The sequence below is a fragment of the Sus scrofa genome, chromosome 7, assembly GCF_054392235.1.
Source record: "Sus scrofa isolate SSC_HxYL_T2T_F1_AM1 chromosome 7, Sscrofa_HxYL_maternal_Yorkshire_Landrace_v2.0, whole genome shotgun sequence".
In the NCBI taxonomy this organism is placed as follows: Eukaryota; Metazoa; Chordata; class Mammalia; order Artiodactyla; family Suidae; genus Sus; species Sus scrofa.
Window position 1 is genome coordinate 29,280,922 of NC_139389.1, and position 27,016 is coordinate 29,307,937.

At 36.1% G+C, this 27,016-nt stretch overlaps 1 protein-coding gene across 4 annotated transcripts; it reads right to left on the reverse strand.

Annotated features, from left to right (window-relative positions):
• Positions 1-2,638: 2,638 nt before the first annotated feature.
• LOC100621197 (uncharacterized) lies at positions 2,639-26,774 on the reverse strand. 4 transcript variants are annotated; one of them, NM_001445190.1, is given in 13 exon segments: positions 2,639-5,171; positions 5,381-5,407; positions 8,926-8,952; positions 9,682-9,708; positions 10,062-10,082; positions 11,222-11,242; positions 11,326-11,346; positions 11,432-11,452; positions 11,641-11,661; positions 11,744-11,761; positions 16,232-16,249; positions 21,004-21,114; positions 26,443-26,774. In NM_001445190.1, coding segments are annotated over 13 exon segments (942 nt in total). In that variant the 5' UTR covers positions 26,504-26,774; the 3' UTR covers positions 2,639-4,623.
• Between the last annotated feature and the right edge of the window lie 242 nt (positions 26,775-27,016).

Genomic DNA, 27,016 nt, shown 5'->3' on the forward strand with positions numbered 1-27,016 from the left:
AAATTTTCTTTTTGGTTGAGCCTGGGGTATCCAAAACTTCCTGAGCCAGGGATCAAACGTGTGCCATAGCAGTGACAAAGTCGAATCCTTGACCACCAGGCCACCAGTGAACACTTAGCTGTACTTCAAACTCAGCATATGCAGACATGAATTCACTATTTGCTCCTCAAATTGTGTCTTGTAGCTTGTACTCTCATTCTCAGAGAATGCCAAATCATCCAAGGAATATTTAGCATGTTCATTATTTTCTGATCATTGTTCTTTAGAGAAAATACATTTTTAAGATATAATATTTTCTATTTTTACTTTTCAGTGTTTCAATAGAATTTCAATAATTTTGCCCTAATTTCAGAGGATTATTGCTAGCAATGTGGATATCTCTGTTGGGTGTCTCCATGCTGTCTACCCAACCTGATATTGAAACAATCATAAGAGTGCAAGTGGTTATGTTCTTTAAACTAGCAGGGTTCAAGTCCTGCTATCTTGGGAGACATGATCCAGTTCCTGACATTTGCTGAAGTCTTTTGCTACCAGGAAGAACACCTCAGAGTAGCAGGAAATTTTACACTGCCCTCCTCTTTACCCCTTCTGCCCCTGCCAACCTCTTGTACTGACCCAACACTTAATAAAATGTCCTGTTGGAAAAAAATTAACCTTCAGTATGGGAACCTCTGGTTTCTAATTCATTGCTCCAGATTCACCTAACTGTAAAAGGCCCTGTGGTTTTTCTCCACTAGTATCCCTCTGCTCAGGCAAGCCCTTCTCTGAATCAGGAAATACCCCCCGGGAACTAAAATGTTCAGAGAATCAGCTCATTAGTTCAAGTCAATGTTTCTTCCTCAGCTTTTGACTTCTTTACTTACATGACTCAACTTTCAATTTTTTCCTTTTTCAATTTACTCATTGCATTCATTCTCATTTTGTTGGGTTAGGAGTATTATCCTGCTGATGCCCACCCACCACAGTCTGCCTAGAATCACGAGTCACTAATTAATTATGTTTTTAAGTGGAATAAATTTTAATCTGAATCCCCCTGCTCAACTAGATTTAATTTCATGTGAAAGAGACGGCAATCTTCATCATTCTTCCTATACGACATTGGAATAGAAAGAATTAGAGAAACCTACTTTCAAAGTTTGTGATTTTAATATATACCATTCATTTAAATGCCAAATAGAGAAAATAGATTTCTTTGTTAAGAACAAACACACAGAAACCTTCCTTGCTATAATTACTTTAAAATGAGGGGAGCTAGGATTTGCGAATTGTTAAGTATTTACAGTAGAACATGTAGGTCAGAGAGAAGTTCAGCCCTCCAAGTCTCTTTTGAGGATTGCTTTTTTGGTTTCCTGGTATTAATTCTCCTTTCTACTCCCTTGTAGGTAGCTTTGTTTTCCTTTGCCTGCCTTTCCTTCAAGTAATCCCTGTGCAGACCATTTTCAAACCCGAATGCCCTTTGCACTTTCCTCTGCATTGATTCATATAAATTTCAAAGAGACCTGTAAATTTTTAAATAGGGGATCAGTTTTGCATGTAAAATTAATAAGTATCAGCAGTATAAAAGGTAATATATCAAAGAATATTGGAAGAAGAGTCTGAAAGGAAATCTAATACCAAAATACCTGTGTATTTTTATATAGGTATAGAGACAAATATATAGATAGGGTACATAACTGGATGCCACTGTAAAGGAACCACAAAAGATTGAAAGCCATAAAGTGTCTGATCATGACCTGTATCATGAGGCCCTGGGAAGTGTACATCCCAAAAGCTTTCTGTAAACCCCCTGCTACCAGCAGGGATAAGGTAAAAGATGAATCCTCAGTGGAGAAGAGCATCCCCACCACCTCCCCAGACCTGCCCTCATGGGCACACTACACCCACTACATCTGGGACATGGAGCCCATACACATGTAACTAGGAAATCAAGCCGATGGCTTCCCTCTTTAGAAAGTGAGGTACTGTCCTGACTTGCTCCAGGTAACTGGCAGTTCCTAGGTGCTGGCTCCACATTCAGGAGGTAAAGCCACTGCCAAATAATTTGACTTGAGCTATGGAAAGGAATTTCTAATATCATTATTACAGCCTAAGAAACAAAAGAAGGTCTTCGTAACAATTTCACAGCCCCCATTTGACACATTAAGCTTTACATAGACACTGGAAGAGAAATATCCTCCACATAAATTAGAGGCAGATCCATTCATATATCTTGTACACCAACACTGCTTATAAATCTGGGAGAAAAAATAGTGTTCCCACTATCACATGTTGGCAAGGATGTAGAATGACAGAAACTCCCTTTCATTGTCAGTAGTCTTGTAAAATGATCCAGTTATTTATCCAAATGTGTTGGAAAAAAATTTTTTTGTCTTTTTATGGCTGCACCCATGGCATATGGAGGTTCCCAGGCTAGGAGTCGAATCAGAGCTGTAGCCACTGGCCTACGCCACAGCCACAGCAATGTCAGATTAGAACCCCATCTGCAACCCACACCACAGCTCACAGTAATGCCAGGTCCTTAACCCACGGAGCGAAGTCAGGGATTAAGTCTGTGTCCTCATGGTTACGAGTCGGGTTCATTAATCACTGAGCCACAATGGGAACTCCGAAAATTCATGTTCACACAGTGACCTGCCCATGAGTGTTTAAAGCAGCTTTATTCATAATTGCCCAACATCAAAAGGAACAAAGATATCCTTTACCAGGAGAATGGATAAACAAACTGTGGAACATTGGTATGATGGAATGTTATTCAGCAATTAAAAGAAATGGACTATCAAGCCACAAAACACCAAGGAGGACACTTAAATGCATTTCTCCAAGTGTAATATGCCTGTCTGAAAAAAGCTCCCATGCTATATAATTTCAAGTATATGACATAGAGGAAAAGACAGAACTATAGACCCTGTAAAAAGATCAGTGGTTGCCAGGGGTTCAGAGGAGAGGCGTTGAAATGGACAAGTGGAGCACAGGACCTTGGTTCATCAGTTGCAATGAATGTACTACTTAATACAAGCTGTTACTCCGTGGAACTGTGTGCAGGGAATAGGGGCCATAGGTCAACTTTCTCTATTTTTTGCATATTTTTTTCTCTAAACCTAAAGTGCTCTTAAAGTCTTTTATAGTGTTTATAAAATGGACTAAAGATTTGAACCGACACTTCCTCCAGAAGACACTCAAATGGTAAATAAGCACAGGAAAAGATGTTCAAAGTTATAAGCATTAGATAGATCCAAATGGAAACCACCACATCCTTATTATAGTGGATAAAATTAAATAATAAAAGAAAAGTGAAACATAAAAGAAAAACTGACAATGCCAGGTACTGGTAAGGATGTGTAACAACTGGAACACCCCATCATTTCTAGTGGGAATGCAGAATGGTACAGCCACTCTGGGAAGAGTTTGGCAGTTTCTTATAAAGTTGTAACTGCTCTAACCCTATGACCCAGTAATTTCACTTTTAGATATTTACCGTAGAAAAGTGAGAACTGATGTTTACCCACAAAATGTTTACATGAGTGGTTATAGCACCTGAATTCATAATCACCTCAACAGGAAACAACATAAACACTCTTTAGTGACTGAACGATCAAACTGCTGTACATTCAGTGGGATACTACTCAGCAAACAGTAGAAATATAAAGTATTAATGCCTCCATTACCTTGGTTGACTATCAAAAGCCTTATTCTGAGGGAAAGAAGCCAATCTCAAAACACAACCTATAATATAATTCTATTTATAAAAGCTTCTGGTAAAATACAAAAATACGGAAACACCAATGTGATCAATTGTTGACAGGTTAGGCATTAATGAAAGGTTTTTGACTACAAAAACCTAGCATAAAACAGTCTATTGAAATAATGGAACAGTCGTGTATTCTGAATGTAGTAGTGGCTATACAAGTATTAAAATCCATAGGACTGTACCAAAAAAAATCATTTTTAATGCTTGTATGTTAAGAAAATGTGGAGCTATGAATTCATTCCCAAGCAATGAATAGTAGTAAGAAAAGGCAGGAATGAACCAGTATCTCCTAAGGAAATAAAGGTCAAAAGGGTAAAAATATAAATAGATGAGGTTCATACAGAGGAAGCTGAAGGATAAACTTGGAAATATGTTTCCCTCTGAATGTCACTAAGTTGTACAACTGAGAACAATTCAATTATTTATTTGAAAGTTTTAATTTTATTTTTCTGCATATCCCTTTATAAATGTAGTACAAAACCCAAAGTTACAAAATTGTATAAAATAAAAAGGTTTTCTCCCCTCATTCCTACCTTTGCCATTTTAAAGTTGGAATCTTAAGAAATTACAATACTGTATGGGCAATCACATGCACTAGTTCCTTGTATATCCTTACAATGATAGTATGATCATATTATATGAGTCTATTTATGTGTTTTTATATATATATATATATATTTTTTTCTTGAAACATGCCACGAGCAACACAGTTTTTTACCCTGCACCATGCTTTGGGGGAACTATTTATGAAGAAGATAAAATGATAGGGAGAACCACAATATGGGATAAGAAAAAATAATTTGCTTCTGGTATAGGAGAATGTATGTCATGATCAGATGCTTCCAGCCACACTGACCTGCAGCTTTATGATACTCCTAGCACAGGGGATTCTGTGCTGCTTCAAGCACTGGACAGATGGTCAAACATGCTGAATCACGGGGCCAAAGCCTGAAAAAAGGCTTTAAGGGCCCCTCAAAGGAGCCTTGAGAAAAGGTGTGAATGTGGGATTTATCTGTCATATTATAAAATGAGATACGTCCCTCCTCATATTCTAGGAAAATACATACTCTGGCAGGATGCTCCTTTGGAATAAGTTGTGTTTCTGGAGAGGTAAGTGCCCAGTACTCATCATTATAAGACCTGATGGCCCAGAAACCATCTTCAGGTTTGATGGAAATCCCTCCCTTCCTCATTACATGAGGCCTACAGATTCCCAGGTCCCAGGCTTGACTGTCTCCAACTTCCACTTCCCAGTAGCACCTCCCTGAGGTGATGACCTGAAGACCCAGCACACAAGGAAAGGAATAAAATCTCTGTGGGTTCTCAGGTAGATCTTGAGACTTCTCTCCCCAGGTTACACGTCTGTTCCCTTCTGACAAGACGAGGCTAGGATGGGCTGTGTCTGGATCCAGAGTAATAGTCACTGCAAAGACAGTAAGCTTTTTAATCTCTGAAAAAGAGGGATCCTAGAAACAGAGACACTATTTGGATTAGCCTGAGGTATCTTTGAGCTTGTGGGACATGCATGTAGTCCCACGTGGACTTTTTCAACTGCCCTCTTCCAATAATTCCTGAGGCTGATCCTGAGAATAAGGAGTAGAGTCCCTCTTCGGCCATCACGGTATGACTCACCAGCCTGGAAAAATTCTTTCCTCCAGTCTGAAAAGAAAATAAATATGCATGATCAGACCTAGTATCTGAATTGTCTGGTACAAAGAGGTAATTTCTTCTTTCTAACACTTCTTTTGATAATGATCCAAATATATTCTAGAACTTTTGCTTGAACTGAAGTTTCCACTGCTTTTCTTTTTTTTTATGTATGCTATTTTTTACGTATGCTATTTTATTTTATTTTTTTATCTTACTCTATTTTGACTTTTTTTTTTTTTTTTTTTTTTTTTTTTTTTTTTTGCTATTTCTTGGGCCACTCCTATGGCACATGGAGGTTCCCAGGCTAGGGGTCGAATTGGAGCTGCAGCCACCGGCCTACGCCAGAGCCACAGCAACGCAGGATCCGAGCCGCGTCTGCAACCTACACCACAGCTCACAGCAACGCTGGATCGTTAACCCACTGAGCAAGGGCAGGGACCGAACCTGCAACCTCATGGTTCCTAGTCGGATTCGTTAACCACTGCACCACAACGGGAACTCCTCCACTGCTTTTCTTATTAAATGCTCTCATAAGAACTAATCCCTCTAACTTATATATTATGTAGTGCAGACTACAAGCAGTTATACTCTTCTTAAAAAAGAGTAGAATTACATACCAACCCTCACCACCTTCATCGTCTTTAGGTGAGATGATACAACTGAGTTATGGTCATTACAATGTGCTCAGCAGGCAACCACATCATTTCTAGGTTGGACAATAAAGTAGTTCACTTGATTTTTTTTTCATTCCCATTCTAACACTTTCCCACCCAATGCCAGAATTATAAGGCCCTAGAAATGGAGAAGACAGAAGACTGGAAAAAAACTAGTTCTCAGAGCTACTATTTTGAATAGAGTTGCCCAGGAGAACCACAGACCTAGATATACTCATATTAATTTGTATGCAAGAGGTTAAACCAGAGAGATATGAGTTGATTTTTATAAAAATTAAAGTTCATTACACTGCTCAATGCAGATAGTGCCATAATAAATGAAAGTGCAATACTGCAACCAACACTTAAAAAGTGCAGTCTTAGTTCAATGCTTAGGTGGTAAGAGTGACGAAACAGATAAACCTGACTGCATATAGAGACAGCCATGATAAGAAGAGACAAAACAGTTCTAAAACTTTTTTTCTATAATCATTTAGACAATATATCTTGTGCCCTAAACAGGATCTATAGGAATGAATTTGAAAAGAGAGTATCCACTGGATCTGTTATTACCATTTATTTTAAGAACTATTTGTCTTTTAAATACATATTTAATATAAAACATAATCAAAATAAATGAAAAACTCCAGAAATGGGTGGATTTTTCAGGGTTCTAAAAGTGACTTTTTCTAGATCCAGAGTCAGTTCCTGTGTTAGTCCAGGAGACAAATCCAGCCCATCTGTCAGTGTAAATAGTTTTATTGTAACACAACCATGCTATCTCTTTATGCATTGTCTATGGTTGCTTTTGTGCTAAAAAGGCACAGTTGAGTAATTGTGACAGAGACCATATGGCCCATAAACTTTAAAATATTTACAATCTTGGCCTTTTTAGAACAAGTATGACAATGGCTTTCGTAGGTCACCTAAAATAAGAAATGAAATTAAATGTGCAATTTTAGCATAAGGCACTAGTGCAATTTCTCTATTGAACAAAATGACTTAAGAAAGTCAAGAATAAGCAAAGATCAAGATGATGGAATTTTTACAGTTATACTGGGTAGCTTCAAGTGAGCAACCATACAGAAGACATGTAGGGAAAAACGCTAGACAAATATATCTAGAGTCTACTTAGGAAATAGTTATTGATGCATGAAACTAACTGGAAGGGAATGAATGAGAAGCCTAAATCCTATCCCCAGAAGCAACAATTAAAACTGGAAAAATTATAAAAAAAATGATCACTTTGCAATGGTGGAAATTGACAAAGGCACACATCAAACTGAGAAACACTCATTCATGAAAAAATATTTAAAGCGATTAATAAAAAGACAGCTGTAAAAAAGATGATCTCTGGTTACAATAAAATTAAATTAGGAATCAAAAAAGAAGAAAATTTCTGATTTAGTAACATTTGGATATTGATATATTTATAAACAATCTGTGGATAAAAAAATCAAAAGAAAATTTTAAAAATATTTTGAATTGAATTAAAATGAAAACACTATCTACCAAACTTTATTGGATGCATCTAAAAGTAATACCTACAGGGAAATTTGGAGCTTGAATTGTCCAAAGTAGAGAAAAAGTATTATCTTAAACCAATAGCCTAAGTTTCTCCATGAAAAGACTGAAAAGAGAAGAGTGAACTAAGCTTAGAGCAATCAAATAATGAAATAATAAAGATTAGGTTAGAAATCAATGAAAGAAAACAAAATTTATTAGGAAAAAAATCACTGAAACAGATTTTGCTTTTTTAGGAAATCATCAAATTTTACTAGATTGCTCAATAAGAATGAGAAACCACATATTAATGAGATCACTATTGAATCTACAGAATTTAGAAAGCTCAAATGAAACTTCTATTAAAATCCATAGCTGACAAATTAAACTTAGACGAACTACACAAATTCTCCAAGATACGCAAATTACTAAAAATGGCTTAAGAAATAGAAAATCTGGAAAGACTTATAACAAGTAAAATAATTGAATTGAAAATTTATGCGAATTCATTCCCAGGCCCAGATGATTTTACTGGTGAGTTTTATCAAACCTTTAAAGGACAGAAAATACCAGCTTCAACAAAATCTTCTAGAAAATAGAAGTGGGTAGAATATTTCCCTTATCATCCTGAGGCTAGTATCACCCTGGTACTAAAACCAAAGACATCACAAATATCCTTCATGAATACAGATGCAAAACTCTCAATAAAATACTAGTAAATTTAATATAACAGCCATGCAAAAATGATTATACACACCACCAAGTGGGATTAGTTCCCAGAATGCAAGATCAGCTTAACATGTAAAAATCAATTCATATAATAAACCATACTAATAAAATAAAGGACAGCATAGCATAATCATCTCAATAGTCACAGAAAAATCATTTGATAAAATCCAATACCGGTGGAAAAAATTAGAGAAAAAAATGTATGTTTTTGAGTTAGGCAAGGAACTGAAGTTGTAATATAGTGAGAATGAATAAAAATCACAAAAGAGAAAATTATACTTTTTTCATTTCTTAATATCTGGTTTAATTAACTTCTGTCTTGTGAGAGGCAGGTGAGAAAAGACGAAAAGAAAAATACTAAAAAATTATCTTTCTTGCTATGTTTTCTATGGACCAGAAGTTGCAAGCACATATATATACATACGCTTCTCTCTCTCTCTCTCTCTCTCTCTCTCTCTCTCTCTCTCTATATATATATATATATATATATATATATATATATATATATATATATATATATATATATATATATATATATATGTATGTATTCCTCTGTCATGTGGTAGTTAGTAGCCCAATGTTTTATAGAATTTACGAGCTTAACTGTCTATCTTAGACTCATCTTCAGTGCAACATACTCACCAGGATACAACGATGACTTCTGCCAGCCTGCAATTGAACAACATGAGAACATGTGATTACCCTTTCCTGGTCCTTCTTGTATCTTTTCCTCTCTCCTCATCACCAGTATTCTCTAAGTATTCAGTTATTTCTCTCTCCATCCCTTTCCTTCCTCACAATACTGTGACCATTCCTTTAACTTTAAAATTGTTGGGTTTGTATATATATGTGAAAAAGTATAAAGTCAAAAGAAAAATCAAGCTATAAGCAAGAGAAGTAATAATAAAAAGAAAAATAAGGACAAAGAAAATAAAGAAATGATGGAAATAAAAGTGGATAGTTTGAGAAATGAAGATGGAAAGAAAGCATAACGGATAAAATGGAAGGAGTGAGGAGGGAAGGAGGAAAGGAGGAAGGAGAGAGGTAAGGATTTGGAAAGAACAGAGCTGAAGGAAGAAAGAATTGACAAGAGTGAAACAAACAGTGAAAAGGGAAAGAAGAGGGTGGTTAGGGAAGTGAAGACAAAGGAAGGAGCGCTTGGGAAATATCTATTAAACAATTAAATTTTTCCCCGTCTCAATAAAAGGATATTCTAAGTTAGGAAAGAAAATGAGTTAACTCACTTTCACAGATTCTCTTCCATTTATGCCTCTACACAGTGAGCACATGCCATGGTATACCATGCCTGACTCTTTCTGGGAAGGAGGTTTAGAGAAGGGCTAGATGGCTTATTATTTGTGGAATCTGATCCCACGAAAGAACTTCCAAATTACTTACCATTCCTAAATTGAGTTTTCCTCTCATCTGAAAGGAGATACACACATAAGACATGGACTCTCAATGAGAGGACGACGCAGAAAAAAGACAGGCATTCTTCTGAGGGATTTACCGTAGTCATTACTATCATTAGTCAAGCCATTGCTCCCTTTGGAAATTGTTTTTCATGCATAAAATAAAGTTGAATCACATGATTTTCAGGACTTAATCAAGGTAAGCAGAAAATTATTCCTAACATGATAGCTGCAATATACAGAGGCAACGGGGAAATGCAAAAGATACCTAAAATGAAGAGTTAAGGGGAAAGAATGAAAGGAAGCAGGGGATCATCAGAGGAGGACATCCTCTTGAGAATATTTTAACTATTAGAATACCATTACCAATTTCCTTTTGCAATTTTCCTGGGGGAAAAAAGTGAAAACTCCATTTTAATGTTACAGAAAAAAGAAAAATTAAACTTGCTTGGAAGGATTATATACAAAGACATAAATTAACTCATCAAGGTTTTTAAAATCCTCAGTTTTCTCCAGCACATGTTTCCCCAAAAAAGAAAGAAAATAAGAAAACATATTACGTGCTAACATAGACAAATAATTTTACAGTTAAAATTCAAGAGGGAAATTATCAAATCCCCCATGAAGTATTGTTTTTAATCTAATTTGGAATGCTGATATTCATGGTTATCATCCTCTGCAATGCTGTCATGCTCTATATCATCTGTGCAAAAGAAGCTACAATTTATTTGGTGTTTCCAATGACTTAAATATTTGCTAAGAGCTTTATGTAATTACTTGATTAATATTAACAAAATAATTGTAAATTAGTGCTTCTCTGTTCACAAAAGAAAGATCTGAGAATAAAAGGGGTCAATAACATGGAGAAGTTTCTGCTGGTCAATGAACAGATCAGTGATTTGAACCCAGGTCTGTTAAAATGCAAAGCAAAGTCTCCATATCACTATGCCATAAATCTCCACTCCTGGTCCAGCCAGGTGAGGCTTCAATCTCAAGGTAGAGAACAATGGTGTGCTCTACAAGGAACAATCGACTGTACTTCTTAAAAAGTGTCTTGCATAGAAGAGCTTTTGAATTTTTCTTAAAATCAGCTTGTGGACACAAAAGCACTATGAGAGCACTTTCAAATATCTTTTCGTATTAGAATTTCATTCATCTCAGAGCCATGAGAAGGAGTTATTATTGTTAGCATCAGGGAGACAGTAAGAAAAATAATGCATTAGATAAAGAGAAGGGTCAGTAGGAAAAGTGAGTTAACTGATGAAGAAGAACAAAGAGAGAAAGAAGCAATGGAAGATGTAATATAGTAAGAATGAATAAAAATCACAAAAGAGAAAATGATACAGAGGGAGGAATGGAAAAGCAAGGAAGCAGGAAAAATCGCTATAGAAAAATCACATAAATGGTCATTAAAGTTTACCATTTATTTCCTTAAGTTGATCCGAAAAACAAAAAGAGTATTATAAGACTTCTTATGAAACAGTTAATAGGGAGATCGTATTTTGTAAAGAGTCATAAAAGTTTACCATTTTCCTTCCTAAGTTGATCTGAAAAATAAAAAGAGTAATATAAGACTTCTTATGAAATGGTTAATAGGGAGATCATATTTTGTAGAGTCATAAAAGTTTACCATTTTCCTTCCTAAGTTGATCTGAAAAGTAAAAAGAGTAATATAAGACTTCTTATGAAACGGTTAATAGGGAGATCATATTTTGCAAAGAGTCATAAAAGTTTACCATTTTCCTCCCCAAGTTGATCTGAAAAATAAAAAGAGTAATATAAGACTTCTTATGAAACGGTTAATAGGGAGATCATATTTTGTAAAGAGTCATAAAAGTTTACCATTTTCCTTCAGTTGATCTGAAAAATAAAAAGAGTATTATAAGACTTGTTATGAAACGGTTAATAGGGAGATCATATTTTGTAAAGAGTCATAAAAGTTTACCATTTTCCTCCCCAAGTTGATCTGAAAAACAAAAAGAGTACTATAAGACTTATGAAATGGTTAATAGGGATATCATATTTTGTAAAGAATCATAAATGTTTACCATTTTCCTTAAGTTGATCTGAAAAATAAAAAGAGTAATATAAGAATTCTTATGAAACAGAAACAAACACAACAGTCCCCCAAATTTCTTCACCTAGGTGATATATAATGTTAGCCATTTCAGAGAGGAAAAACATTATTGTCTAGGTGTTTTCCTGTAAAATATATAGGGGGCATCACTGCTTTTTGCCAAATGGTGAAGTAGATAAAGAGTTTTAAATTTCTCATGACTAAACTTAAGAATCCCACAAAATGTTTTCCTAAAGCCCCTTTTAAGACATAATAACGTCGTCGTTGTCATTATCATCACCATCACCACCACTGCGATAATTACCATCGACATTCATTGCGTATTTTCTCTGTACTAGACTCCGTGATACATGTTTTAGAAGTAGCATTATATTTGATCATCGAAGTGCTCCAGGTAAGTTACTATACTTGTGCAGGGGAGTAAACAGGTTAGAGCAAGCATACGTTCCTTGCTGAGTTCCCTGCAGTTGCTTATTTCAGAGTCAGAACTTTATCCAAAGTCTGTTTGACATCAAAATTAATGATGTTATCCAATGAAATAATCTGTTCTGTTTTCTGTATTATCTCTGGGCATTTCAGCATCATTAAAAAAACAGCTTTTCATCTGTGTTGAACAACATGTCAAATGATGGATAAGGCTAAGTAATGAATTCATTTTTAAAAGCAAACTGGACATCCTCTGTTCTCGGAAATAGCTTGATGAGAGGAGAGCTCCATCTTAGGATGGTAAGAGGAAGAGCTAGCCATTATTTTGGAGCCCATTTAAGTAACAGATAATTAAAAAATTTTTTCTTTAGAGCAATTCAATTATTTTTATAAAGATGAAGTATTAGCTGTCTTTCATTTGTGTGATGTGCAAGTTCCTAGATTATTGTATGTGGCAGTAAACTTCATACTGAGAAAAGTCATATAACTTGCTTCCATTTTCCCCCTATTTCAACTCTACAGTGCTCTTTAATTCTTCACTGCTTTTGACATTGATATGTCTAGAGCCCGTTAAAAGTTTATATGGAAGCGTAGATTTCCTCTTTTGTTTCATGATCCTAGTTGCTCTGCTATGTGATAATAATATCCACTTTCTGTTTTCTATAAAATTTTAAGTGGTTTTGTCTGCATATACTCCTCTTTCATTCTCTTTGCTAATGTCTGTTTTGACCGTCATTATAATATACTTCTCCCATTATTAGACCTCTCTGGTAGAAAAGTTTTAAGCATGTTGTAGTTAGTTATTTTAGACTAGTTACTCCAATGATTTGTAAATATTGTAATTCATTTCTTTCATTTTAACTTAATATGTGATAAAATAGAAAAAAACAGGGAACACATTTGCCTGCGTATTTTCTTATTAGGGAAAGATACTTTCAGTAGAAGAAAAAAGCATTAGGCTAAAGTCGGCACTCTCAAATACTATGTAATAAATAGTATATAATACTGTGTAATATATAGCAAGACTACATTAAAAGCTTGGCAGATCCTCAGAAAGTTAAACAATAATATATCATGTGTTTTTTTCTTATTTCAACTACCTTATTTGAAAATCCAATTAGTGATTTAACATCACGGGTTTTTTTTCCTACTAGGACACTTTAAAGTGCTTTTAAAAAGGTCAGCAAAAGCCTCCAATGATTGACTAATGTATATAGGTCTTTCTTACTCACTTTTTAATGTTTTAATGATTCATTTTGAGTATTAATGTTATGTACTCAAAATGAATCTGACCTAAATCCAAGAGCTTAAATCTATAAAACTCTTAAAATAAAACAAAAAAGTACATTTTTATGACCTTGGATTTGAATATTGATTCTTAAATATGATACCAGTGCACAAGTAACAAAAGGGGAAAAAAGATAAATTGGACTTAATAAAAATTGAAAACTTCCATACATCAAAAGATAAGAAAGTGAAGAGGCAAGGTGCAGAATAGGAGAAAATATTGCAAAGTATATACTCTAAGGGCCTAGTTTCAAGAATATATATAGAGAAAGAAAACTTACTGCTCCATAACAAAAAGAAAAGGAACCCAGTGTAAAAATGAGCTAAGGGAGAATTCCCACTGTGGCAGAGTATGTTAATGATATGGCTTGTTTCTGTTCAGATGCCAGTTTGATCCCTGGCCTAATGCAGTGGATTGCTGCAGCTATGGCATAGGTTCAGCTCCAGCTGGGATTTGATAGCTGACTGAGGAATTTTCATATGCCACAGGGGTATAGAAAATTTTTTAATTTTTAAATTAAAATTTTGGGAGTTCCTGTTGTGGCTCAGTGGTTAACAAATCTGACTAGCATTCATGCAGATTAGGGTTTGATCCCAGGCCTTTCTCAGTGGGTTAAAGATCCGGTGTTGCCGTGAGCTGTGTTGTAGGTCACAGACGCAGTTCTGATCCTGCATTGCTGTAGCTGTGGTGTATAGCTCAGACTCAACCCTTAGCCTGCCGTATGCCACAGGTGTGGCCCCCAAAAGACCAAAAAATAAATTAAATTAAATTAAAATTTTTTAATTAAATTTTTTTTTTTTTTTTTTTTTTTTGCTTTTTAGGGCTGCACCCATGGCATATGGAGGTTTCCAGGCTAGGCCCAATCAGAGCTACAGCTGCCAGCCTATGCCACAGCCATAGCAAACATCAGATCCCAGCCACATCTGCAACTTACACCACAGCTCATGGCAAGGCCAGGAATCAAACCAGCAACCTCATGGTTCCTAGTCAGATTCATTTCTGCTGCGCCATTATGGGAACTCCTAAAATTAAAAAATTAAATTAAAAAAAATCAGCAAAGTGGAGTTCCCTGGTGTCCTCGCAGTTAAGGACTTGGCATTGTCACTGCTGTGGCTTGGATTCAATCCCTGACCCAGGAACTTCTGCATGACATGGACAGAAAAAAAAAAGAGCAAAGGACTTGAATAGACATTTTTCAAAAGAAGATACACAAATGGCCAACTAGCACATGGAAAGATGATCATCTTTTGTCATGAAGGGATAGAAATTAAAATCATAATGAAATACCATTTTAAAGGCACTAGTATGGCTTATTTTTTTTAAAAAAGGAAAAATAATGTGTTGTTGAGATTGCAGAGAAACTGGAACTCTAATACTTTGCTGGCTGTAATGTAAAATGGTTCCATCTCTCTGGGAAATAGTTTGGTAGATCCTCAAAATGTTAAACAAAGTAGACCATATGACCAAGCAATATCCCCCCAAATTGAAAACAGACATTTAAACACATACATGAATACAAATATCCAAAGGAACACCATTCATAGCAATGAAAAGGTATAAAAAGCCTAAATGCTCATCAACGATTTATGGATAAATAAAATGTGGTATGTCCATACAATGAAGCACTACTCAGCCTTAAAAAAAAAAAAATGAAACACTGGGAGTTCCGTTCGTGGCACAGCAGAATTGAATCTGACTAGAATCCATGAGGATGTGGGTTTGATCCCTGGCCTTTCTCAGTGGGTTGGGGATCTGGCGTTTCTGTGAACTGTGCTGTAGGTTGCAGATGCAGCTCAGATCTTGCCATTGTTGTGGTTGTAGTGTAGGTTGATAGCTGTAGCTCTGATTAGACCCCTAGTCTGGGAACTTCCATATGTTGCCAGTGAAGCCCTGAGGAAAAAAGGAAAGAAAGAAAGAAAGAAAGAAAGAAAGAAAGAAAGAACGAAATACTGATACATGCTACAACATGAACAAACCTTAAAAACTTTGTACAAGGGGAAAAAAGCAGACAGAAAAGTTGGCATATTGTATAATCCCATGCATGTGCAATCATACCTGGATAGGTAAATTCACAGAGGCAGAAAGCAGGCCAGCAGATGCTAGAGACTAAGAGGTGAGGGAATGAGAAGTGACTCATTAATGAGTAGGAGTTTACATTTAAGGTAATAAAATTATTTTGGAACTAGATGAAAGTGATGTTACTCAATTGTGAATGTACCAAATGCCACTGAATTTCACACTTCAAAATGGCTAACTTAATGTTATATGAATTTTAGCCCAATAGAAGCAAAACATAAATCTCTAGAAGCAATCTACAAACGAAATAGCAGAGGGTTGAATCGATTAAGTTTACTCATGGACAAAGTCCTTGTTTTTACAAAACGCCAAAATACCCATTGTGTTGCTCTTATAGACACAAGGGCTGACATTGCTTTGGTTACATAATTTATATTTATGTGACGATAAAAGGCTTCCTTTGCTCTGGCTTATTTTCTTCCTTAATTGTCTCTGAAAAAAATATTAGACAAAAATTTGGACAGTTTCGAAAAACAGATATAAACAAATGTATTACAGATTAAATTGAAGAAAATTGCAAACAAAATAAGATTTTCAAATAGATTTGTATACCGGGGGAATGCTTTATTTTATATAATGTGAAGATGCTGGAACTCTTTCCTTGCTATTGCCTAAAGCTGGGTTGGCTGCAATGATGTCTCTGTAAGTGGATCAAAGTCTGAAACTCACCATTTCCTTTTCTTTTCTCTGCAAAACAAATAAGATAAATATTAATTAAAATAATTCAGGAGTTCCCGTCGTGGTGCGGTGGTTAACGAATCCGACTAGGAACCATGAGGTTGCGGGTTCGGTCCCTGCACTTGCTCAGTGGGTTAAGGATATGGCGTTGCCGTGAGCTGTGGTGTAGGTCGCAGACGCGGCTCAGATCCCGCATTGCTGTGGCTCTGATGTAGGCCAGTGGCTACAACTCCGAATCAACCCCTAGCCTGGGAACCTCCATATGCCGCGGGAGCGGCCCAAGAAATAGCAAAAAGACAATAAATAAATAAATAAATAATTCAAATAATTCACAAATAAACTTACAGAGGATCAAATATTAATTCTTTATGGATAAAGTTCTATTTTACATAATGCCAAGGTACCAAGAATGTGGCTTTTATATAATCCAGGTCTGATTTTTATTTAATTATATATTTTCTAATTGGGGGAGATAGTTCTTTTACTTCCTTTCTTTCTCTGATTAAATAGATTAAATTCATTTGTGTCCAATAAATTGGTACAACATACAAATGAGTAAAGAGGTTCAAATTAATTAGATTATTAATTAAACCCTTTGTGTACTGATGAAGATAAAATATGTTTCACCTTCATGTTTTCTAAAAAAAAAGGAAATTAAAATTTTCAGAATCGACACACCCTTCATTTTATTTCTATCCTTCTCTTCCTCTCTATTATTCCCTCTGTGTCATTTCCCTTAAGTTTGCAGAACTTCCTTTAGGGTTTCTTATTAAACAAATATTTTGATAAATTCCTTGACTTTCCTTTCTTCCATGCATGGTGGTATGATTTTGCCGTTATCCCTGAAGACTCTTTTCACTGGATATATAGAAGATTTTACTAGAGTGACAGTCTTTTCATTCAGTATTTAACACTCTTGATTCACCGTATTCTTACTCTTATGATGTCTGATGTGAAACCACCTGATCTTAAATAATTGATCTTCTTGTTTTCCTTTAGAGATTTTCAGGAGTTATTTCTTTATCTTGGGGTTTTAAGTATTATGATTGTGATATATCTAGTTATGTGGTTATTCTTGGAGTTTATTCTGCTTGTATATTGCCCAGTATTTTGCAACCTTAAATTTAAATCTTCATCAAGTTTGAGAAATTTTGACAGTTTTCGTCAAATATGTCTTATGCCTCAGTCGTGCTGTGCCCTCTGGGAATCTCGTGATTTTTGTGTTAGAACGTCTGATATTATCTTGTAGTTTCTTCACAGCTCTGTTCATGGTTTAAATATATTTTCCTTTCTATTCTTCAGATAAAATAAATCCCATGGATTTGTTCTCCATTTCTGGTCTTTTTACTTTGCCATCCGCATTTTGCTATTGTGCCAATACAGTAAAATATTTAAATTTCAAATTTTAAAATTTCTAAAATTTTGATTTGGCTGTTTTTTTTCCCTAGTTTCTATTTCTCTGCTGTGGATTTCTATTTCTTTCATTTCTAGTCTCTTTTGCTTTACCTGATGAAGCTTAGCAATTAGAGTTTTCTTTTCCTCCTTTTTTTTAAAAAAACGTATAAATCCCCGTGTGTCTTTTACACATATTCCTCTAATGATAGATAAATATCTTTGTAACTGTAGCAAAACATCAAAGCGAATAAATTGACACGGTACAATACTATTGACTATACAATATATATCATTCAGGTTTCACCATTTTGCCATGCATTGATGAATGTGTGTGTGTGTTTCTGTTGAGTGTGTCTCTGTTTGTGTTTATGCAGTTTTCCCCCATATATCATGTCAAGCAATTACCACCACAATCAAGACACAGAAATATTCCATAACCACAGATAAAATATTTTGTACAATCTCTTTATATTCCTACTCCACATCTCTGCTCAGCCCTTGTCCCCTGTCAACCACTAATCTATACTCCATTTCTATGGTTAAATAATTTTTCAAGTGTTATACAAATAGGATGATACAGTATATAATCTTTTGAATATATTTTTTTTTTTCACAAAATGCAGTGCCATTGAAGTCCATCAAATTTGCTGTAGGAATCAATAGTCTGTTCCACTTTACTGCTGAATAGTATTCCACTGTATGGATGTACATCGGATTATTTAACCATTCAGCTATTGAAAAGTATTTGCTTTGTGACCATTTTCTGCTAATATAAATAAAGTTACCATGAATATTTGTTTCTCTTCCAACACTCAGAACAGAGAGTTTAATATTTGTGCAAATGCCACAGGAATAGGCTCTGGGACAGGTGAGCAAGCTGGTCTCCACTGCAGGTGCTCTCACTACACACATGAGAATTTCCTCTTCTTTCCCACAGCCACAGCCTCTGACATCACTTCTGTTGCTGTTGCCACTGTTGTTGTCACAAATTTGGACACAGGCCAAAATCCTATTAAACCTAGGTCCCATGATGTTCTGGCCCACCACAAGTATTTGCATGTGCCAACTATGGTTTGTACACTGCTCCTTGTCCATAGGCCTGAGCCCACTGTGTTTGGACTGCAGCTGGATCACAACTGCTTCCATGCAGTGCCGATAAGTATATTTCCTCCACTCATGTGCATGGTCTGTTGTCTCACTGGACTCCACTTAGGAAACATATTCAGATATAAAGTTATTGAAAATGTAAATATAACGACAAGAGAGCATTATACCAATCATGGGACATTCTTAGCACTGGACCCTGAGCAATTGCACAAGTCGCATACCCATGAAGCCAGCCCTGCATATGTCCACTGCATGGAGAATGTCACTGGAGGATTTTAGGGGTTCCATATCCATTGGATATGTAATCATGGTGGGGACCAGCATAAGAACACGTGGGTATGACTGGTCGAGTGTTACATCTGAGTTTGGCAGTGCAGAATCTATGGGATTCTGTAGCTCTGTTTATTCTCCCATTAAAATTATAATTATCCATGTGTGCAAGAGAAACACAAAATCAAATCTATCTCTTTTAGCAGCCTGAGAGAACAGAATAATAGCTTTTCTTGTTGCCTGTCCTATAATAGTTCTTCAGTGAAATATTTGCAATTAGTCCTTACATAGTTATGATGTTTGAGTTCATTGAATTGAATCCTTATATCGATTGTTTTAATGTATTATTAGGAGTTTTTAAAGATATTTGTTTAAATTTGGCTTCTTATATTGTATCTATATCCATTTTTGTGTTAGGTTGATTATATATTAATTTAAATTGTTTTAAATTTTTTTTTTGTCTTTTTGCCATTTCTTGGGCCGCTCCCGCGGCATGTGGAGGTTCCCAGGCTAGGGGTCTAATCGGAGCTGTAGTGGCCGGCCTACGCCAGAGCCACAGCAACGCGGGATCCAAGCTGCGTCTGCAACCTACACCACAGTTCATGGCAACACTGGATCATCAACCCACTCAGCAAAGCCAGGGATCAAACCTGCAACCTCATGGTTCCTAGTCAGATTCGCTAATCACTGAGCCATGACGGGAACTCCTGTTTAAAAATTTTTTGGCCTTGATTTTACTTGAGTATTTATTTAAATCCAGTGTGGGTTTTTTTTAGAATAAAATGTTTGTATAGGATTTCATTTGTTAATACTCATTGATTCCTAATGCTATTAAGAATCTACTGAAAAAAAATCCCAGTGTATTTCTTTGAATATTTCTGCATATTCAGGATTTCTAAATTTGCAAAATATTGCATATTTAATTTTTCTAAGGAGATAATTTTTTTTCTAAAAGCAACTTTAAAAAATTGTGAAAACGGTGGTAAAAAATTTTTTTAACATCACCCCACAAATCTTGCTTGAAAATTAGGATTTATTCTTTACACTTATACATTTTTATGATAAAATATAATTAGACCCTTCCATATATTTAGAAATTTATTTTCTAATGTGAGGAAAAACAATTCCTGTATATGACCATTAAGATTTCAGTTAAATGATCTCAGTGGTAGGCAACTCATGACCTTTTTTTACAGGAATATTCAATAATGGAAAAGGTCTTACCATTAAAATATTTCCTTATATAGAGGTCAAATATGATGCTTTACAACTTCAATCATTATTTCTTTCTAATGCTAACAGTTGAAATAACGCTGGAGAGAGAGAAACTGAGAGACTGAGAGAATCTACTCTCAATAAAGATTTATCAAAATAGTTGAGAAATTTCAACTATTTTTGATTGATTCTGTTAATTTAAAAGAAGTTTTTCAGAAACTTTGCAATTTGGGGAAATGGTACACTTGATGAATTTCTTGTCAAAATCTTTCTTAAACCGTTTTTCCAGAACTAAAAGAATGAGTTTCCCAGAGTTCCCTTTGTGGCTCAGTGGTTAATGAATCCGACTAGGAACCATGAGGTTGCAGGTTTGATCCCTGGCCTTGCTCAGTGGGTTTAAGGATCCAGTGTGGCCGTGAGCTGTGATGTAGGTCACAAAGACGGCTCGGATCCTGAGTTGCTGTGGCTGTGGCATAGCCTGGTGGCTACAGCTCCAATTAGACCCCTAGCCTGGGAACCTCGATATGCCGTGGGTGCAGCCCTAGAATGGACAAAATAATAATAATAATAATAATAATAATAATAATAGAATGTGTTCCCTCCAAAAATGAAAAGTAAACAGTGAAGCGAGACTGCCACATCTCTTGCCTCCAGTTCTGCTTTTATGGGAAGGTTAGAGGCCGCTCATCTCTGTTATCATCACCATTCAGGAACAATGTCAAAGCCTGTCAGAGTAGATAGCATGACTTTAGTTATTTAAATATTTAGTAACTTACTATTTCCAAAACATTCCTCCCGGAATACATAAAAAATAAGAACCATCACTAAGAGCTTGAGAAGGCAAGTTGCGAAGTTGTTGTCCACGTGGTCTACTTTGGGTTGAGATTCTGAAAAAGGCATGACAGAGAAATTTCTTGTTAACATCCAGACCAATCCTATTGCTGTTTCTACAACAGAAATTTTATTCTATACTCAAGTAACCTGTAGGTCTATGACCAAGTTTCAGTCTTCATAGTAGAGGGATTGCTCTGCTTCTAAGTATCTCAAGGGGGTCTTGCAGCAGCCACTCAGAAGACAATGTGGGACTGAATATCTCAGAGTAGACCAGGGATTAGGGAGATGTTTCTCCTATGGGTTATGAAGGATTGCTGAGGGTGGCCACTTAAAAGTAAATGACAGAATCTCTGCCAAATTCTGGATATGCCGTGTCTTCGACCTACACCACAGCTCACAGGCAATGCCGGATCCTCAACCCACTGAGTGAGGCCAGGGATCGAACCCGCATCCTCATGGTTCCTAGTCGGATTCGCTAACCACTGAGCCACAATGGGAACTCCCTACATCATCTGTTTTGTCAAGCCTCAGATGGTACCACATGTATGGGGTCTTATGTCGTATGTCCTGTGAAGCTAAACATGATCCAGGGCAGGTTGCAGAATGGCCCTACCCAGCAACTCAAAACACCTCTCTCCTTCCATAGCATTAATCAATGCTGAGTGGAGAACCTGTACTTTTACCTGCACTTAGCAAAATGAGGTGCTATAAGAGATCCCCCAAATGTCCAGTATACAATAGAAAATCACACTTCACACGTGGGAGAACCAAGCAAATATCCACTCAAATGAAAAAAAAAAAAAAAAAAGACCATCAATGTACATCAGCACCAAAAGGACAATGATTTTTGAATGATCTGTCAAGAATGGTAGGGTGGTTATCACAAAAATAAGCAATTCTGAACATACTTTTAACAAATGAAAAAAGATAGAAAGTTTTAGTAAATAGATAGAAGATACAAAAGAGGACAAAACAGAAATTTAAGAACTGGAAAATAAAATGCTCACTGAATAGCTTAGCAGAGAAAAGAGATGACAGAAGAGTCAGTGAACTTGAATACAGAACAAAACTATCCAATCTCAACAACAAAGAGGAAATAGACTAAAATAAATGTCCTGTGGGGCTATCACAGAAGATCTAATGTACATGTCACTGAGGTCCCAGGAAGGGGAGAGGCCGTGGGGCTGAAAAACTGTTTGAATAATTGATGGCTGAAAATTTTCCAAATTTGGCACAGGGCATCAATCTACATATTCAATAAGCTGAGCAACCACAAGTAGGATAAACCTGACTAAATTCATGCCAAGATACATAATAATCCAACATCTGAAAATGAATATCATTCATTGACTATGGTGTCCTTAATTACTGTTAATTCTGTTAATTTCTGTCAGAAATAGAATCATAATAACCTAATTTACCTTACCACAGAGGATGCTGATGGCTTAGCAGTGATAAAAATTTTATTTTATATAATTTTATTTCTTTAATTCAGGGTGAGATTGAAATTTTCTGAAAAATAAGATCAATCTCAGTCATTCATACTGAACACCACGTAACTCTGAAAATAGCTCTTACTTCAGACATCATAATGCTTCTCCACACATTCAACCTAAAATTACAAGGTAAAATAGAACTTGCATATGAAATTTACACTGTGATGAGGCCGTTTTAACTACAATTGTATCACATAAAGTGTCAAGCTCCTTTGCATATGCCTCTTGTGGTGTCAGAAAGTAAACAAACAAAAGGAAAGATCTTCCTCCTCACACGAATTTGCACCAGATATGTTTTCAAAGTTTAAATTAGATTTCCAGCAGCATCCATTTTACCTCAATAACACTGCAAAGGAAATTTCCATATGTTGAAATGTATGTCTCTGTGCAATTGAGCAGCTTCCAAATAATCTTCAAATGGAAGTGGCAGATCTACAGTGTAATGACATTCTAAAGGCGACTAGTAAGAGAAGAACAAAATAGAACTCAAATATTGTCTTTGAAGTGATTCAAGCTCAGTTAAACTCATATGCCCCTGGACTAGTATCAGCATTTGGTGGTAGTTCGCTGGGTGAAAAGACATTTTCAAAGATGAAATAAGTAACTCTTATAACAGACCATTATTAACAGATAAGCACTGTTTCTAAAGATCAGGAATGCTAACTTAAATCCACAATTAAGCAAGACCTTATTTCCTCCAAAACTTCTATTCTTCTCATTATTAGATCTGCATCACACAAATTGTACTCAATAGCTATTAATAAATCTCGGAGTTCCCGTCGTGGCTCAGTGGTTGGCGAATCAGACTAGGAACCATGAGGTTGTGGGTTCTATCCCTGGCCTTGCTCAGTGGGTTAAGGATCCGGTGTTGCTGTGAGCTGTGGTGTAGGTTGCAGATGTGGCTTGGATCCTGCACTGCTGTGGCTCTGGCGTAAGCCGGCCGCTACAGCTCCAATTAGATCCCTAGCCTGGAAACCTCCATATGCTGCGGGAGTGGCCCTAGAAGAGTCAAAAAGACAAAAAAGACAAAAAAAAAAAAAAACTTAATAAATCTCACCAATAAAATATCTATGGAAATGTTTTCTCTCTTATTATGTAAGTACATACTATTTTTTGCCTCTTAGTCTTCAAAGCCTGGAGTATTTATCACCTTTTCCTTTACATATAATGTTTCCTGATCCCTGGTTTGGGGAAAGAAACTGGAGGGACTCTACCTGAGTGAAAACAGCGTAACTCTTCTGAAGTGCTACTCAGGTTAGAATCTGAAGATGCAGCTAACTGATCAGGCTTCTAGTAGGATATTATTTTACTGTACACACTGATTATGAATATCCAATCATATATACATGATTCACACCCCTCTAGAACTGTGCCGTTTTACTGGAAATATAGACAAATTTTATGAATAGAAGTGAATGAGTTTGTCTCCTAGATCTTATATATACATATTTTTAAGAAGACTTAATTTAGTAGAAGTAGAGCAGATAAATGTAAAGTTTTATTTATTGCCAAATGCAAATATTGCATTTATGAGCAATAAACAGGAAAAATCCTTTTTCACCTTTTTTCTTTTTTTCCATTTTAGGGCAGTGCCTAAGGCATATGGAAGTTCCCAGGCTAGGGGTCAAATTAGAGCTGCAGCTGCAAGCCTACCCCACAGTCACAGTACTCGGGATCTGAGCTGCACCCGTGACCTACACCACAGCTTATGGGCAATGCCAGCTCCTTAACCCATTGAGCAAGACTAGGGATCATTCCCATATCCTCATGATACTAGTCAGGCTGGTTACTGCTGACCTGGGATAGAAAATCCCCTTTTCATCTTTGAATCTGATCTTTGCTTTGAAATGTAAAGTGAAAAATCTCATTCTTTTTTTTATATACAATTTTTAAAGGGGGCGAAATAGGGGTGGGGAGTGGGAGGTACAAACTATTGAGTTTAAGGTGGGCTACAAGGATGTACTTAAGACACGGGAAATACAGCGAATATTTTGTAATAACCATAAATGGGGTGTAACCTTTAAATATCTGTATGAATTTCCCTGGTGCAGCAGCAGGTTAAGGATCTGGCATAGTCACTGTAGTGGCTCAAGTCACTTCTGTGGCTTGGGTTTGATCCCTGGCCAGGATTGGATGAAAAACTTACTCTTTCTAAATGTAAATTCTACACCTTTAAATTTTTTTGTTCAGAAAATGCATTTGAAGGTAATAACATGGTCTTATATGTCATTCAGATTATTTACTTGTTGGTTTTTAAAAATAATTAAATAATTGAGATAAATTCCAAGAATTTAAGTAAATGAGATGTAGCCACCTTTACTTAATTGAACTGGCTGTAATATGATTTAGTTATATTCTTACTTCTTTTTCTTTATATTATCATCTTTCTTCTTGCTAGAGACCAACAGTTCTCTGCTTATTTCTTAGCCAAATGTCTGAGGGAATTGGATGTATTTACACCATTACTGTTAGTACTGTTTGAACAGGAAGTTTTGGTGAAGCTCTCCTTCTAGGTAAATGGTCATATCATCTATGGGTTCCTCTGTTCTTGTATCTAGTCTTCTTCCTCAAACATTAAATATTTCATTAAATATTGCCAAGTAATAAAATGTTTAAAGTTAATATCAAAATAGTCCAAAGCCATACGCTTACATAAAACATTTTTAGGGAGTTCCTGTCATGGCGCAGTGGTTAACGAATCCGACTAGGAACCATGAGGTTGCAGGTTCGATCCCTGCCCTTGCTCAGTGGGTTAAGGACCCAGCATTGCTATGAGCTGTGGTGTAGGTCGCAGACGTGGCTCGGATCCCGCATTGCATTGCTGTGGCTCTGGTGTAGGCCAGTGGTCACAGCTCCGATTCAACCCCTAGCCTGGAACCTCCATATGCCACACATGCGGCCCTAGAAAAGGCAAAAAGACCAAAAAAAAAAAATTTAGAACAAAGTATAAAACTCTTATGTTAGGATAATTTGAATGATACCCAACAATGACCAGAAATAACTTTTTCTAATCTCTACACATCTATGAGTTGTTTCACAGGTTATTTTTCCAAGCAGAGAAGCTTACCTATGGCCTCATTATACATCAATTTTTTTAGGACTTACTATGGACCAGAATATTAGCCACTATAGCTTAGTTCTCCACTCTTAAAATGCCCAATTACTGCACATTAAAATATATTCACCAAGAATATTAAAAGCATCTTGGAATTCCACAGCATCATGTGCCTTAAAAGAAGCTTTTGGAGTTCCTGTCATGGCTCAGTGGTTAACGAATCTGACTAGGAACCATGAGGTTGCGGGTTTGATCCCTGGCCTGGCTCAGTGGTTTAAGGATCTGGAGTTGCCATGAGCTGTGGTGTAGGTTGTAGACACAGCTTGGATCCCACGTTGTTGTGGCTCTGGTGTGGGCGGGTGGCTACAGCTCTGATTCGACCCCTAGCTTGGGAACCTCCATATGCTGCAGGAGCGGCCCAAGAAATGGCAAAAAGACAAAGAAAAAAAAAAAGAAGCTTTTAATTCATTATTACATAAAGTCACTAGTATAAGACTGTTAGTTTTTAATCCTATAAGGTACTTTTTCATAACTTTAGAATGCACACTTAAAATATCACACTTATTAATTGCTAATTTCTGGTTATATTTTTGAAATAAGTGATACTCTAATGACATAGAGAAAAGAAAGCATGGAAGTCAGGTTGACCAGACTTGGGAGAGTAGAATATCCAAGTCTTATACCTTGTACACTGAGGTTTGCTCTATCTTTGTGACTCAGATGTTTTTTTCAGAAGCACTAGACACATGTGTGCTCTTGAACACATGCTCTCGCTCTACACACACACACACACATGAACAATAACTGCAGTATCAAAAAATAAAACTCACCTTTGTGATTTTCATTCATTATAGGTAATTTTCTACAGCAATCTCTTGGGTAGGTCATCATCTCAGGAAAGAAATTGTTTCACGTCTTTCACTCGTGGCCCAAAGAAAATCCTTAACTTGGTTTCAAGTTGCGTTGGCAGGATTTTTAAATCCTTTGTGTTTTTGAAACACAAAGATTTTGAAAGTCTTTGTATTCACTCTGTTAACACAGGGGCAAGATACCACCCAAGGCAATATCACTGGATGAGAGAGAAGTTTTACTCATGTGAATCAGGTTTCTTGCTCTTGAGCTCTCTAGCTAGATTGGAGTATAGAATTAATCAGAAGCAGGAACAGAAACTCTGGACTCTGGACTTTATAGCTCATAAAACCATATTTTAGTTGCATTTAGTTCATTTGCTCATCTGAACACATGCACAAATAATTGCACATACACAGAAAATCAATTGATACATGGGAGATTTCTCTTTTTTCCTCTTCAGTGCAAATCAACCTCAGAGTGTCTAGTGCTAAAAGAGAAAAAAATTTTGTGTTCACTTGATAATTGATAAAGACCAGTAAAAACTAAGGATTG